Source organism: Rana temporaria, chromosome 3 (genome assembly GCF_905171775.1).
Source record: "Rana temporaria chromosome 3, aRanTem1.1, whole genome shotgun sequence".
Taxonomy (NCBI): domain Eukaryota; kingdom Metazoa; phylum Chordata; class Amphibia; order Anura; family Ranidae; genus Rana; species Rana temporaria.
The window spans coordinates 447,676,606-447,693,015 of record NC_053491.1 but is presented as its reverse complement, the minus strand read 5'-3'; the positions used below and the strand labels follow the sequence as shown (position 1 = coordinate 447,693,015).

The window sequence follows — 16,410 nt, the reverse complement described above, 5'->3', positions numbered from 1 at the left end:
TCACAGTACAAGGGCGGGGTTCCCTCCATCCCTGTGCTGAGTTCCCGGGTCTGTACCCCCCGCTGTGCCCATTATGAGGGGTTCCCACCATCCCTGTGCCGAACGTTCCGCGCATGCTCCGCTAGGAAATTTCCCGACGTGCATTGCGCGAAATTACGGCGCCCCAACGTTTTTTTTTAAATGCAACGTGCGTTACGGCGTTTCGTATTCCCGGACGTCTTACGCAAAAAAATCGAAATTCGACGCGGGAACGACGGCCATACTTTAACATGGCTAATCTAAAGATAAGCCATGTTAAAGCAGGTGTAACTTAGCGACGGGTAAAAACGACTAGCGACGAACGCGCGGATCTTCGTGGATCGCCGTAACTAGTCATTTGCATATTCTACGCCGTCCGCAATGGAATCGCCACCTAGCGGCCGGCCTAGAATTGCATCCTAAGATCCGACGGTGTAAGTCAATTACACCTGTCGGATCTTATGGCTATCTATGCGTAACCTGATTCTATGAATCAGTCGCATAGTTAGGACGGGCGGATCACAGAGATACAACGGCGTATCAGGAGATACGCCGTCGTATCTCTTCTCTGAATCTGGCCCTTAGTCTTTTTAATTTTTTTTGTATGTGTATATATATATATATATATATATATATATATATATATATATATATATAATTATTTATTTATTTATATATATTTTTTAAAAAGAGTAAAATATAACATTTAAAGGGGCAGCACATTTTTGCATTATTATTTATTATTATTATTATTATTATTATTATTATTATTATTATTATTATTATTATTATTATTATGTTTATTCTTTTTTTTCCATTTACATTTTTTTTCCTGTGAAATAAAATTATATTTTATTTTTATTTATTTTTATTTCATTTACATTTTTTTTTCTGTGAAATAAAATTTTATTTTATTTTCTAATTTTATTTTTTTGTGAAATAAAACACTGAAAAAAATAAACCTCGAATTTGTGTTTTATTTTTGTATGAATGTTTATAGATTTCAGTAACTTTGGGAAAACTTTATTTGTTTTTTTATTTTTATTTTGGATAGAGTAGAGATAGATTAGATTAGAACCCCTGCCCGTTTGTATTGCTGTGTGGGTGATCTTTCTGAGGTCATTTCCGCCCCTAGTTCAGACTCCAGCTTTATTCTAAAGCTGTGTCTCCACAGTAGGAGCCATGTTTGCTGAGATCACTTCCTTACATTGCACATGGTTTGGTCTCTGAAACAATGGCCGCCAACGTATAACTAGTCTTACACCTGCAGACAGCTTTATGTTGTAGTTCATTTAGTTGACATTTGTAGAAGTACATGAGACATTGGCACCGGGGACAACATGGATCTGCTGATCAGGGGAACAGTGAGTAACCTGGGCTCGGACAGTGGGATGGGAAGGGGAGCATTGTATGGACATTACACAGCACAGAGGGAGAATGTACACACAGCTCATGTATAAGACTTACTGTCCTTTAATGAGGAAGGAAGGGCTGTCCACCTGCTGTGGAACTAAAACTCCCAGCATGCACAGCAGCTTAGTAGTTAGTAGTCCTGTCTTGCAGGCAGCACTGTCCTTGGTTCAAAAGAGGACACTGGGGTAGATTCAGGTAGCAATTACGCCTGCGTATCCATAGATACGCAGCGTAATTGCTAAGTAGCGCCGGCGTATCTACTTTCTGTATTAAGAAAGCTCGATACGCCGACTGTAGCCTAAGATACGCCGTCGTATCTTAGGGTGCATTCTTACGGTGGCCGCTAGGTGGCGCTCCGGTAGTTTTCAGCGTAGAGTATGCAAATTGCATACTACCGCCGATTTACAAACGTACGCGCGGCCGGCGCTCGTTTTTTACGCCGTTTTCGCCGTAAGGCTGCTCCTGCTATTAGGAGGCGCAGCCAATGGTAAGTATGGACGTCGTTCCCACGTCGCGATTTTCTAATTTTGCGTCGTTTGCGTAACTCGTTCGTGAATGGCGCTGGACGCCATTTACGTTCACGTCGAAGCCAATGACGTCCTTGCGACGTCATTTACCGCAATGCACGTCGGGAAATTTTCCCGACGGAGCATGCGCAGTACGTTCGGCGCGGGAACGCGCCTAATTTAAATGATCCACGCCCCCTACGGGATCATTTAAATTACGCGCGCTTACGCCGGCCCCTTTTACGAAACGCCGCCGCAAATTACGGAGCAAATGCTTTGTGAATGAAGCGTAGCTCCAGTAATTTACGGAGGCGTAGCGTAAAAACGAAACGCTGCGCCGCCGTATCAGTGCTGTGCCTGTGTGGGTGTCCTCTTACACTCCAAGTTGCATGCTGGACTATGGGATGTGTAATTTATGTACTAAATAATGAAGTGTATAATGTAATAAAATGTGTAATTTCCCGATCTCTGCAGTGTCTCACGGCTTGTGATTAGCGCAGCGCAGTGCCGACTTCCTGGCGGGCTCTGAACATGGGGTTTACGATCACGCCTGAGCTCATCCTTTACTGTATAAGAATGAATTTCCTTTGAAGAGATCTCCTCTCACTTCCTGTTGAGTCTACAAGACAGGAAGCAAAGGGAAATCTCCCTAATAGGGAGGAGCTCAAGCGTATTTGCATCCTAGTTCCAACCCACCTCAGCGATCCTGCCAGGGAAGTTGTCAGTGTACCTGGCCAATCATAAGCTGCTGCATGGATACTAGAGCTGCACGATTAATCGTCAAGAATCGTTATCGTGATTTTTTTTTTTTTTTCGTTTCGATTTTGATAAAGTATTTCCCGATCTTTTGTATGCAGAGAATTCTTTCTGCTCTCAGCCAAAAAGTCCTGGAAGTCTGCCAAGTCTTACAACATTCTTTAGCAGTGGAATGTTAAGTCTAAACATTGTAACAATTTGTCTTTTACATCAAAGGAATAGACTTCTGTATGTAAATTAGGAAAGTTTAACCACTTAAACACCTTGGGCTAGATTCAGCATTGATTTACGCCGGTGTATCTATAGATACGCCGTGTAAATTCAAAGCTGCGCCGGCGTATCTTTTTTCTGTATTCAGAAAGCAAGATACGCCGACATTAGCCTAAGATCCGACTGGCCGAAGTCTCTTACACCATCGTATCTTAGGGTGCATATTTACGCTGGCCGCTAGGTGGCGCTTCCGTAGTTTTCGGCGTAGAATATGCAAATGACCTAGATACGCTGATTCACAATCGTACGTACGCCCGGCGCAATTTAGTTATGTTGTTTACGTTAGGCTTTTTCGGCGTAACCTTATGCCTGCTATTAGGAGGCGCAGCCAATGTTAAGTATGGACGTCGTTCCCGCTTCGAAATTTGAATTTTTTACGTCGTTTGCGAATAGGGCTGGATGTAATTTACGTTCACGTCGAAAGCAATGACGATTTGCGGCGGAATTTCGAGCATGCGCACTGGGATTCTTTCACGAACGTAAAAAACGTAAAATACGCGGGGTCACCATTAATTTAAATAAAACACGCCCCCCTCATCATCATTTGAATTAGGCGCGCTTACGCCGGTCCCATTTACGCTACGCCGCCGTAAGTTAGGAGGCAAGTGCTTTGTGAATACAGCACTTGCCTCTCTAACTTACGGCGGCGCAGCGTAAATACGATACGCTGCGCCGCCGTAATAATGGGCGTAGATACCTGAATCTAGCCCCAAACCTTTTTCTGACATTTGTTGTTTTCAAGTTAAAATAATTTTTTATTTTTTTTTGCTAGAAAATTACTTAGAACCCCCAAACATTATATATATAAATTTTTTTTTTTGCAATATTTTATGTCACACTGTATTAGTGCAGCGGTCTTTCAAATGCAATTTTTTGTATTTAAAAAAAAAAAAAAAAAAACTAACCAGTAAAGTTATCTCACATTATTTCCAAAAAAATTTGGAATATTTTACACCGCAAGAATCATGAGAGAATCATGATCTTTATTCTAAGCAAAAAAATTGCGATTCTCATTTTGGCCAGAGTCGTGCAGATCCAATGGATACACACCTCTTGTATATGTACGGCTGCCGGGTGAGGAATGTCTTGGCCACCTATGATTGGCCCAGTACAGATGATCACTTAGATGAATCCAGATTAAGGTCCCTTTCACACAGATGAACCGACCGGGTCTGCCTGTCAGTTTTCCAGGCAGACCTGAGTGGACCATCCATAGTTCTCTATGGAGTGGCGGATGTCAGCGGACAAAGGAAGGCAAAATATAGAGAGAGAAGCGCCAGGCAAATCTTAGTGCAGCCTCATTGTATTCAGTTAAAATACAAACAATTGAAACAGCATATGGTGGACTTACAGAGTGCTAATAAGGGTAGGTGCTTTCCACATTCAGCATCACAGAAGAGCCGCCGGGGTGTCCCTGGGGAGTAGTCCACGAGTGCCATATGTCAGCGAGAAGCTGAAGCCTCAAGGGACCTCGGGAGGACACTGGCTGAGTAGGGATGAGCTCAGGTGTGTTCGCACACCCCACGTGCAGAGCCTGCCAGGAAGTCGGCACTGAGCTGCACTAATCACAGGAAGTGAGACATTGTTGCGGGAAATGATCGGGAAATGTCTCGCTGCCTGTGCTTAGCGGAGCGCAGTGCCGACTTCCTGGCAGGCTCTGCACATGGGGTTTGTGAACAAGCTGGAGCTCATCCTTATGGCTGAATAACTGTGTGGAAGCAATCCGGAGCTGTCAAACTGGTGAGCCGCCTACCCCTGTGTCTGGTCTATCAGATAGTGTTTTTAAAGGCACAGCCATGCCTCCTTTGTCAGCAGACACCCGCCAGGATCCGTTCCGGTCCACTAAAAACAGGGATGGTGATCTGTTCCCAATCTGTCCGGCGGATCGGCTCAGATGATGGTCAGATAGAAATGGACTGCCTGGCCCCATAGTGAATAGCAGAGTGGACATGGACCTGTCGTCCACCTACTCAGTGGGGATCAGCAGACAGAAAGGGGCCTAAGGCTCCATTCACATCATTGCATGCTCAGATAAGGGTCTGGCATGGAGTTTGGGGGGACCCCACGCCGTTTTTTGTTGTGGAGGTGTCCCCTCCAAATCCATACCAGACCGGAGGGTCTGGTATGGTCTTTGAGGGGGGACCCCACATCGTTTTTTTCGTGAATTTTTCTTTAGCCAGCAATTTTTTACATTCAGCTGTCAGCAGGGAAGCCCACTGACAGCTGATGATTCATCGGTTGCTAAGGACGTGGCGGCCGTCTTCCCGACCCACTCATTAGGAGCCAGCTATATACAGAAATGCTCAAAAGCAACATGCATAGATATGAATAGAGCCTAAGGGATTGAGTTACTAAAACCGGAGTGTGTAAAATCTGGTGCAGATCTGCATAGAAACCAATCGACTTCCATTTTTTTTTTTTGTCAAAGCTTAAAGCGGAGGTTCACCCTAAAAGAATTATATACCATTACTTCCGACATCTACAGTATGCTGTTGTTTTTTTTTGCCGTACATACCGTTTTATTGTTCTTTTCCCCCCGGCTTCCGATTCCTGCGGGACTGGACGTTCCTATTCAGAGGTTAGATGATTGACGTCTGGTGAAAAACTTCCCCTGGCGCATAAGGCACGTCACCAGTTTTCCGTAACTAGCCGGCCTGCAAGTCGGCTCTATATGGCGCCTGCGTCGTCAGCTCTACACGGCGGGCGCTGTATAGCGCCGTATAGAGCCGACTCGCAGGCTCGGCTAGTTATGAAAACTGGTGATGCGCCAGGGGAAGTTTTTCACCAGACATCAATCATCTAACCTCTGAATAGGAACGCCCAGTCCCGTGGGAATCAGAACCCAGAAGCTGGGGGGAAAATAACAATAAAACGGTATGTACGGCAAAAAAAAAAAAACAGCATACTGTAGATGTCGGAAGTATGCTGGATGTAATGGTATCTGTTTTAGGGTGAACCTCCGCTTTAATTGAACAAACTGAAGTTTGATTGGCCACCATGCACAGCTGAACTGGATTTTGCATTCCAGTTTTAGTAAATCAACCCCTAAGATCCTAACATGCCAGAGTTTACCCCTGCTCCCTAATAAGAGATGCATGGCAAAAAAAGTGTTAGTCTTTCCCTACTCTAACCAAAATGGGGGGGGAACATTTTTGGACTTTTTAGATGTACCTTAAAGTGTTAGTTCACCTCTACAGAAAAGCATGTAAAGGTGATCTAACACTGTACACCCTTCCCACCGGGCCCCGCTGTACTTGCCTCTGGGAATGATGAGCTCTCAGTGCCCATACAGCCGGTCCAGCATTCTGGGGGTTTAAGTCCTACTTTTCTCTGTGCAGCACTTGCAGGACAGACCAGATCAATTCTGATTGGTCAGCGCCTGCACATTGAATTGCTCTGGTCTGACCTGGAAGAGGGAGAAGACCCAGGATTCATGGACCAGCTGTGTGGCCACTGACCGCTCAGCATCCTGAGGGGTAAGTACAGTGGGGACCAGTGGGAGGGTACACAGTGTTAGTTCACCTTGGCATGCAGGCCCGGATTTCCCACAAGGCCACTGAGGCCAGGCCTTGGGGCGGCAGGGCGCCAAGGGGCGGCAGTGGCATGGATTCCTCCGACCCCCGTAACATACAGTTAAGGGCGATGTCGCCTAAATCACTTGTAAAGTGTGTGCTCCCGTCCGTCCTCCCCCAAAACACATACCTCTCTCTGCTGGCTCTGTCTTCGGAACTCCATCCTCCCCTCGGCCACCGAGTCTGTCTCCTGTTCCTACTGCCGATGTACACAGTGAGAGGGGAGAGCTATGCTCTTCCCATCTCAGCTGTGACAGGAGTTCTGGCACAGTGCTAGGACTCCTGTTTTGGAGGTGACAGGGTCAATAAAGAGAACCTGTTTTGGAGGTGACAGGGTCAATAAAGAGAACCTGTCACCTCCAATTGCTATCACACAGGGAATTGTTTTCTCCTGTACGATAGCAAAAAAGTGAAAAAAATTGATAAAAAAATAAATAATAAGAAATAATAATTAAATTAATAAAATAAAAAAGTAATTAAAGAGTAAGAAACTTATACAAAAAAAAGCTACAAATAAATAAAAATAAAAAAAGTGATAAAAAAGTAAAAAAAATATTAAAAAAAATATTTGAACTAACCGTGCCGCCCCTGCCATCCGGTTGCCATTGATTTGGGGGGGTAGTTCGGTTGGTGGGGAGGGTGTGCATTGCGGAACCTGGCCTTGGGGCGGCAGGGAGAGCAAATCCGGCCCTGTTGGCATGCTATAATGACAAATGCTAATATTGACTGAAGACCCCTTTAGCGTGCCTTCTACACAATATAAGATGTTTCTGCGGCTTGATAAAAAAAAAAAAAAACAGGACTATTGAGTGCCATACAAGCAGATTCAGGCCTAACTGTAGTATGCCCGGGTGAGGGTCATGTTTGCCCACACAGGTGTTCCATGCATCCCCATGCAGACAATCCCATGCATGTCAGTTGGGATGCAGCAACTGCACAGACATGGCGGGCGCTCCCAATGTAAGATCCGTATGGGTGCCGGTCCCTTGTATAAACAGACAGAAGGAGGTCAGTGAATTCGGAATGATCTCAAACTGGTGTCATCAATACAAGGCCAGGGACACAGGCCCAAGGAACGTGCTGCACTAGGCACACTCAGTGCCCAACTGGCTGCCATACGGAAGGCTCAGTTCTGATGAATGTTGAACTGTAACTATAGAACATTGTAGTACTTTTCCACCACTGTAATGTATTGTGTGTGTGTTCTGCAGAGACCGCTGCTGAAAGGAATATGCTCGCTATCTCAAGTCCGGAGTCTACATCGGGTCCCCCCCCGACTCTCCCCTCTTATCCCCATCGTGGTGGAACAGACGGTAAGTGGAGACAAGAGTCCTTCCTTGTTGGCCTTTCTCAATCGGTCTGCTGCCTTATAGCCACCGATAGGATGGAAATCCTCACTCAGTTGGGGGACAAAAGTGTGGGTCTTACGGCTTGCTGGGGAACAGACTGCGCCCCTTCCCTTTTAATCCATCATTTTGTCTTTAACCACTTCATTACTGGGCACTTAATCCCCCTTCGTGCCCAGACCAATTTTCAGCTTTCAGCGCTGACGCATTTTGAATGACAATTGCGCGGTCATACAACACTGTACCCAAATTATATTTGTATCATTTTTTCCCCACAAATAGAGCTTTCTTTTAGTGGTATTTGATCACCTCTGCGGTTTTTATTTTTTGCGCTATAAACAAAAAAAGACAGAAAATTTGGAAAAAAAAAAACAATATTTTTTACTTTTTGTTATAATAATATCCCATTTAAGCACTTAACGCCCGCCGCACGCCTATATTCGTCCGCACAATGGCACGGACAGGCCTTGCCTTCTAGCGGGTGGGGGGTCCGATCGGGACCCCCTCCGCGGCGGGCGGGATCCCTCGGGGAGCGGTCCGGGACAACGGCGCGGCTATTTGTTTTTAGCCGCTCCGCCGCGATCGCTCCCCGGAGCTGAAGAACGGGGAGAGCCGTATGTAAACACGGCTTCCCCGTGCTTCACTGTGGCGGCGCATCGATCGAGTGATCCCTTATATAGGGAGACTCGATCGATGACGTCCATCCTACAGCCACACCCCCCTACAGTTGTAAACACACACACAGTGATCCTTAACTCCTGCAGCGCCCCCTGTGTTTAACTCCCAAACTGCAACTGTCATTTTCACAACAAACAATGCAATTTAAATGCATTTTTTGCTGTGAAAATGACAATGGTCCCAAAAATGTGTCAAAATTGTCCGAAGTGTCCGCCATAATGTCGCAGTCACGAAAAAAATCACTGATCGCCGCCAATAGTAGTAAAAAAAAAATAATTAATAAAAATGCAATAAAACTATCCCCTATTTTGTAAACACTATAAATCTTGCGCAAACCAATCGATAAACGCTTATTGCGATTTTTTTTTTACCAAAAATAGGTAGAAGAATACGTATCGGCCTAAACTGAGGAAAAAAAAAAATTTTATATATGTTTTTGGGGGATTTTTATTATAGCAAAAAGTAAAAAATATTGAATTTTTTTCAAAATTGTCGCTCTATTTTTGTTTATAGCGCAAAAAATAAAAACCGCAGAGGTGATCAAATACCACCAAAAGAAAGCTCTATTTGTGGGGAAAAAAGGACGCCAATTTTGTTTGGGAGCCACGTCGCACGACCGCGCAATTGTCTGTTAAAGCGACGCAGTCCCGAATCGCAAAACCTGGCCTGGGCATTTAGCTGCAAAATGGTCCGGGGCTTAAGCGATTAAAAAAAAAAAAATTCCCTCGGTTTAGGCTGATACGTAATCTTCTACATATTTTTGTTAAAAAAAATCGCAATATGCGTACATTGGTTTGCGCAAAAGTTATAGCGCCTACAAAATAGGGGATAGATTTATGATTTTTTTTTTTTTTTTTTACTAGTAATTGTGGAGATTTGCGATTTTTTTTTTTTTTTTTTTTTTTTTTTTTTTTTTGTCAGGCCTGCGATATTGCGGTGGACGTATCGGACACTTTTGACACAATTTTGGGACCATTCACACTTATACAGCGATCAGTGCTATAAAAATGCACTAATTACCAGGGCTGTGGAGTCGGAGGAAATTTTGGGTACCTGGAGTCGGAATTGGAGTCTGCAAACAATGCACCGACCCCAACTCCGACTCCTACTAAATTTAGATTGTCGGAACATTTAGGAGTCGAAACATTTATCTACCGACTCCACAGCCCTGCTAATTACTGTATAAATGTGACTGGCAGTGAAGGGGTTAACACTAGGGGGTGAGGAAGGGGTTAAATGTATTCCCTGGGTGTGTTCTTACTGTGTGGGGGGAGGGGACTGACTGGGGGAGGTGACCGATGCTGTGTCCCTATGTACAAGGGACACAGATCGGTCTCCTCTCTCCCTGACAGCACGTGGAGCTCTGTGTTTACACACAGAGCTCCACGTCCTGCTGTGTCACCGACGATCGCGGGTGTCTGGCGGACATCGCGCCCGCCAGGCACTCGCATCGGCTCCCGAGCGATGCGCCGGGCACGTTGTTTCCCCGCTGCGCGCCCCCAGCGGCGCACACGGGGAACAACAACAACAGGATGTCCAGGGACGTCCACCCGGCACTTGAGAGCCGCGCTGTGGATGTCTTTTGTCCATAGCGCGGATCCCAAGTGGTTAATAACCTCCTAGAATTCATAAAGGGCTTTTTTACACTGGCCCCAAGGCCGCCATCAGGAATTTAGGGTCCCCTTACACAGCTTCAGGCAATAAAAAAAAAAAGGGGTACCGATCGGGCCCCTTACAGGTGTACTGTCTGTAGCCCCCTGATGGCAGCCCTGACTGGCCCATTCAAGTAATAGGAGCCAGGCTGCAACTGTTGCAGCTCGTTGATGGAGGCTTTAGAGGCTTTTTGTGCGTGTCGAGAATGCGCAAAATCATGCATTTTCTCTACATGCACAGAAATTTGCTGCCCTTTAAAGGACAGGTGGCAGTGCCATGAATTCTTAACGGCACCCCCACACATCTGCAGTTCTGTGCGCCACAATTTTGTAAATGTAAATTTTTGCAATGTTAGTTTTCCTATGGAAACATATATGCTGCAATAAATTCATAATGCTCTTTTCCTTTCCAGGGCCGAGGAGAGAGAGCCTATGACATCTACTCCAGATTACTGCGCGAGCGTATAATCTGCCTCATGGGGCCTGTGAGTCTAGCAGTCACTTTTTAATTCCTTTTTTAAATCTATACCAACCCCTTCTGGTCTGGTCTGAATGCAAAAATTAAGAAAAAAAAAAAAAAACTTGTCGTCCCCCCCTCAAAAATCCATACCAGACCATTAACCTAAAGCCTGGCTGGCAGGGGGGAACCATACCAAGCCACATGCCCTCAACATTAGGGGGTTCCGTGTTGATGAGGACACAGGGCCTCTTGTCCACAACCCTGGCCAGGGTGTACGTAATGAAGAGCGCCGAGGTGCGTAATGGGGAGCGCCGAAGTCCGTAGTGCGTAATGGGGAGCGCCGAGGTCCATAGTGTGTAATGGAGAGGTCCGTAGTGCGTAATGGAGAGCGCCGAGGTCCGTAGTGCGTAATGGAGAGCGCCGAGGTCCGTAGTGCGTAATGGAGAGCGCCGAGGTCCGTAGTGCGTAATGGAGAGCGCCGAGGTCCATAGTGTGTAATGGAGAGGTCCGTAGTGCGTAATGGAGAGCGCCGAGGTCCGTAGTGCGTAATGGAGAGCGCCGAGGTCCGTAGTGCGTAATGGAGAGCGCCGAGGTCCGTAGTGCGTAATGGAGAGGGCCGAGGTCCGTAGTGCGTAATGGAGAGGTCCGTAGTGCGTAATGGAGAGGTCCGTAGTGCGTAATGGAGAGGTCCGTAGTGCGTAATGGAGAGGTCCGTAGTGCGTAATGGAGAGCGGAGAGGTCCGTAGTGCGTAATGGAGAGGTCCGTAGTGCGTAATGGAGAGCCGAGGTGTGTAATGGAGAGCGACGAGGTCCGTAGTGCGTAATGGAGATGTCCATAGTGCGTAATGGAGATGTGCGTAATGGAGATGTCCGTAGTGCGTAATGGAGAGGTCTGTAGTGCGTAATGGAGAGCGCCAAGGTGCGTAGTGCATAATGGAGAAAAAAAATCCATACCAGACCATTAACCTAAAGCCTGGCTGGCAGGGGGGGAACCATACCAAGCCACATGCCCGCAACATTAGGGGGTTCCGTGTTGATGAGGACACGGGGCCTCTTGCCCACAACCCTGGCCTGGGTGTACGTAATGGAGAGCGCCGAGGTCCGTAGTGCGTAATGGAGAGCGCCGAGGTCCGTAATGCGTAATGGAGAGCGCCGAGGTCCGTAATGCGTAATGGAGAGCGCCGAGGTCCGTAGTGCGTAATGGAGAGGTCCGTAGTGCGTAATAGAGAGGTCCGTAGTGCGTAATGGAGAGGTGCGTAATTGGAGAGGTCCGTAGTGCGTAATGGAGAGGTCCGTAGTGCGTAATGGAGAGCGCCGAGGTCCGTAGTGCGTAATGGAGGGGTCCGTAGTGCGTAATGGAGAGGTCCGTGGTGCGTAATGGAGAGGTCCGTGGTGCGTAATGGAGAGGTCCGTGGTGCGTAATGGAGAGGTCCGTGGTGCGTAATGGAGAGGTCCGTAGTGCGTAATGGAGAGGTCCGTGGTGCGTAATGGAGAGGTCCGTGGTGCGTAATGGAGAGGTCCGTAGTGCGTAATGGAGAGCACCGAGGTGCGTAATGGAGAGGTCCGTAGTGCGTAATGGAGAGCACCGAGGTGCGTAATGGAGAGCGCCAAGGTGCATAATGGAGAGGTCCGTAGTGCGTAATGGAGAGCGCCGAGGTCCGTAGTGCGTAATGGAGAGCGCCAAGGTGCATAATGGAGAGGTCCGTAGTGCGTAATGGAGAGCGCCGAGGTCCGTAGTGCGTAATGGAGAGCGCCGAGGTCCGTAGTGCGTAATGGAGAGCCCCGAGGTTCGTAGTGCGTAATGGAGAGCCCCGAGGTTCGTAGTGCGTAATGGAGAGGTCCGTAGTGCGTAATGGAGAGGTCCGTAGTGCGTAATGGAGAGGTCCGTAGTGCGTAATGGAGAGGTCCGTAGTGCGTAATGGAGAGGTCCGTAGTGCGTAATGGAGAGGTCCGTAGTGCGTAATGGAGAGGTCCGTAGTGCGTAATGGAGAGGTCCGTAGTGCGTAATGGAGGGGTCCGTAGTGCGTAATGGAGAGGTCCGTGGTGCGTAATGGAGAGGTCCGTGGTGCGTAATGGAGAGGTCCGTAGTGCGTAATGGAGAGCACCGAGGTCCGTAGTGCGTAATGGAGAGCGCCAAGGTGCGTAATGGAGAGCGCCAAGGTGCATAATGGAGAGGTCCGTAGTGCGTAATGGAGAGCCCCGAGGTCCGTAGTGTGTAATGGAGAGCGCCAAGGTGCGTAATGGAGAGGTCCGTAGTGCGTAATGGAGAGCCCCGAGGTCCGTAGTGCGTAATGGAGAGCCCCGAGGTCCGTAGTGCGTAATGGAGAGCCCCGAGGTCCGTAGTGCGCAATGGAGAGCGTCAAGGTGCGTAATGGAGAGGTCCGTAGTGTGTAATGGAGAGCGCCGAGGTCCGTAGTGTGTAATGGAGAGCGCCGAGGTCCGTAGTGCATAATGGAGAGCCCCGAGGTCCGTAGTGCGTAATGGAGAGCCCCGAGGTTCGTAGTGCGTAATGGAGAGCCCCGAGGTTCGTAGTGCGTAATGGAGAGCGCCAAGGTGCGTAATGGAGAGGTCCGTAGTGCGTAATGGAGAGGTCCGTAGTGCGTAATGGAGAGGTCCGTAGTGCGTAATGGAGAGGTCCGTAGTGCGTAATGGAGAGGTCCGTAGTGCGTAATGGAGGGGTCCGTAGTGCGTAATGGAGAGGTCCGTAGTGCGTAATGGAGAGGTCCGTGGTGCGTAATGGAGAGCACCGAGGTCCGTAGTGCGTAATGGAGAGCGCCGAGGTGCGTAATGGAGAGCGCCAAGGTGCATAATGGAGAGGTCCGTAGTGCGTAATGGAGAGCCCCGAGGTCCGTAGTGCGTAATGGAGAGGTCCGTAGTGCGTAATGGAGAGGTCCGTAGTGCGTAATGGAGAGGTCCGTAGTGCGTAATGGAGAGCGGAGAGGTCCGTAGTGCGTAATGGAGAGGTCCGTAGTGCGTAATGGAGAGGTCCGTAGTGCGTAATGGAGAGCGCCGAGGTGTGTAATGGAGAGCGACGAGGTCCGTAGTGCGTAATGGAGATGTCCATAGTGCGTAATGGAGATGTGCGTAATGGAGATGTCCGTAGTGCGTAATGGAGAGGTCTGTAGTGCGTAATGGAGAGCGCCAAGGTGCGTAGTGCATAATGGAGAAAAAAAATCCATACCAGACCATTAACCTAAAGCCTGGCTGGCAGGGGGGGAACCATACCAAGCCACATGCCCGCAACATTAGGGGGTTCCGTGTTGATGAGGACACGGGGCCTCTTGCCCACAACCCTGGCCTGGGTGTACGTAATGGAGAGCGCCGAGGTCCGTAGTGCGTAATGGAGAGCGCCGAGGTCCGTAATGCGTAATGGAGAGCGCAGAGGTCCGTAATGCGTAATGGAGAGCGCCGAGGTCCGTAGTGCGTAATGGAGAGGTCCGTAGTGCGTAATAGAGAGGTCCGTAGTGCGTAATGGAGAGGTGCGTAATTGGAGAGGTCCGTAGTGCGTAATGGAGAGGTCCGTAGTGCGTAATGGAGAGCGCCGAGGTCCGTAGTGCGTAATGGAGGGGTCCGTAGTGCGTAATGGAGAGGTCCGTGGTGCGTAATGGAGAGGTCCGTGGTGCGTAATGGAGAGGTCCGTGGTGCGTAATGGAGAGGTCCGTGGTGCGTAATGGAGAGGTCCGTGGTGCGTAATGGAGAGGTCCGTGGTGCGTAATGGAGAGGTCCGTGGTGCGTAATGGAGAGGTCCGTGGTGCGTAATGGAGAGGTCCGTGGTGCGTAATGGAGAGCACCGAGGTGCGTAATGGAGAGCACCGAGGTGCGTAATGGAGAGCACCGAGGTGCGTAATGGAGAGCGCCAAGGTGCATAATGGAGAGGTCCGTAGTGCGTAATGGAGAGCGCCGAGGTCCGTAGTGCGTAATGGAGAGCGCCAAGGTGCATAATGGAGAGGTCCGTAGTGCGTAATGGAGAGCGCCGAGGTCCGTAGTGCGTAATGGAGAGCCCCGAGGTCCGTAGTGCGTAATGGAGAGCCCCGAGGTTCGTAGTGCGTAATGGAGAGCCCCGAGGTTCGTAGTGCGTAATGGAGAGCGCCAAGGTGCGTAATGGAGAGGTCCGTAGTGCGTAATGGAGAGGTCCGTAGTGCGTAATGGAGAGGTCCGTAGTGCGTAATGGAGAGGTCCGTAGTGCGTAATGGAGAGGTCCGTAGTGCGTAATGGAGAGGTCCGTAGTGCGTAATGGAGGGGTCCGTAGTGCGTAATGGAGAGGTCCGTAGTGCGTAATGGAGAGGTCCGTGGTGCGTAATGGAGAGGTCCGTAGTGCGTAATGGAGAGCACCGAGGTCCGTAGTGCGTAATGGAGAGCGCCAAGGTGCGTAATGGAGAGCGCCAAGGTGCATAATGGAGAGGTCCGTAGTGCGTAATGGAGAGCCCCGAGGTCCGTAGTGTGTAATGGAGAGCGCCAAGGTGCGTAATGGAGAGGTCCGTAGTGCGTAATGGAGAGCCCCGAGGTCCGTAGTGCGTAATGGAGAGCCCCGAGGTCCGTAGTGCGTAATGGAGAGCCCCGAGGTCCGTAGTGCGCAATGGAGAGCGTCAAGGTGCGTAATGGAGAGGTCCGTAGTGTGTAATGGAGAGCGCCGAGGTCCGTAGTGTGTAATGGAGAGCGCCGAGGTCCGTAGTGCATAATGGAGAGCCCCGAGGTCCGTAGTGCGTAATGGAGAGCCCCGAGGTTCGTAGTGCGTAATGGAGAGCCCCGAGGTTCGTAGTGCGTAATGGAGAGCGCCAAGGTGCGTAATGGAGAGGTCCGTAGTGCGTAATGGAGAGGTCCGTAGTGCGTAATGGAGAGGTCCGTAGTGCGTAATGGAGAGGTCCGTAGTGCGTAATGGAGACCCCCGAGGTTCGTAGTGCGTAATGGAGACCCCCGAGGTTCGTAGTGCGTAATGGAGAGCCCCGAGGTTCGTAGTGCGTAATGGAGAGCGCCAAGGTGCGTAATGGAGAGGTCCGTAGTGCGTAATGGAGAGGTCCGTAGTGCGTAATGGAGAGGTCCGTAGTGCGTAATGGAGAGGTCCGTAGTGCGTAATGGAGAGGTCCGTAGTGCGTAATGGAGAGGTCCGTAGTGCGTAATGGAGGGGTCCGTAGTGCGTAATGGAGAGGTCCGTAGTGCGTAATGGAGAGGTCCGTGGTGCGTAATGGAGAGGTCCGTGGTGCGTAATGGAGAGCACCGAGGTCCGTAGTGCGTAATGGAGAGCGCCAAGGTGCGTAATGGAGAGCGCCAAGGTGCATAATGGAGAGGTCCGTAGTGCGTAATGGAGAGCCCCGAGGTCCGTAGTGTGTAATGGAGAGCGCCAAGGTGCGTAATGGAGAGGTCCGTAGTGCGTAATGGAGAGCCCCGAGGTCCGTAGTGCGTAATGGAGAGCCCCGAGGTCCGTAGTGCGTAATGGAGAGCCCCGAGGTCCGTAGTGCGCAATGGAGAGCGTCAAGGTGCGTAATGGAGAGGTCCGTAGTGTGTAATGGAGAGCGCCGAGGTCCGTAGTGTGTAATGGAGAGCGCCGAGGTCCGTAGTGCATAATGGAGAGCCCCGAGGTCCGTAGTGCGTAATGGAGAGCCCCGAGGTCCGTTGTGCGTAATGGAGAGCGCCGAGGTGCGTAATGGAGAAAAAAAACACACCATTCATCCTCCTGAACCTCCGTCATGCTGACCATCCTTAGTAGTGGATCTCAGGAGAAGACGCCACAACAATTAGCTG

The 16,410-nt window shown here is 49.3% G+C and overlaps 1 protein-coding gene across 1 annotated transcript in view; it reads left to right on the top strand.

Moving 5' to 3' along the window:
• The first annotated feature begins 1,278 nt into the window (after positions 1 to 1,278).
• The window catches only part of LOC120933389 (caseinolytic mitochondrial matrix peptidase proteolytic subunit), a 28,304-nt gene continuing 13,172 nt past the window's right edge, over positions 1,279 to 16,410 (top strand). The window contains exons 1-3 of the mRNA XM_040346589.1: positions 1,279 to 1,382; positions 7,747 to 7,848; positions 10,625 to 10,696. Of these exons, the coding sequence (XP_040202523.1) occupies positions 1,359 to 1,382; positions 7,747 to 7,848; positions 10,625 to 10,696 (198 nt within the window). The 5' untranslated portion in view covers positions 1,279 to 1,358. The remainder of the gene's footprint in view (positions 1,383 to 7,746; positions 7,849 to 10,624; positions 10,697 to 16,410) is intronic.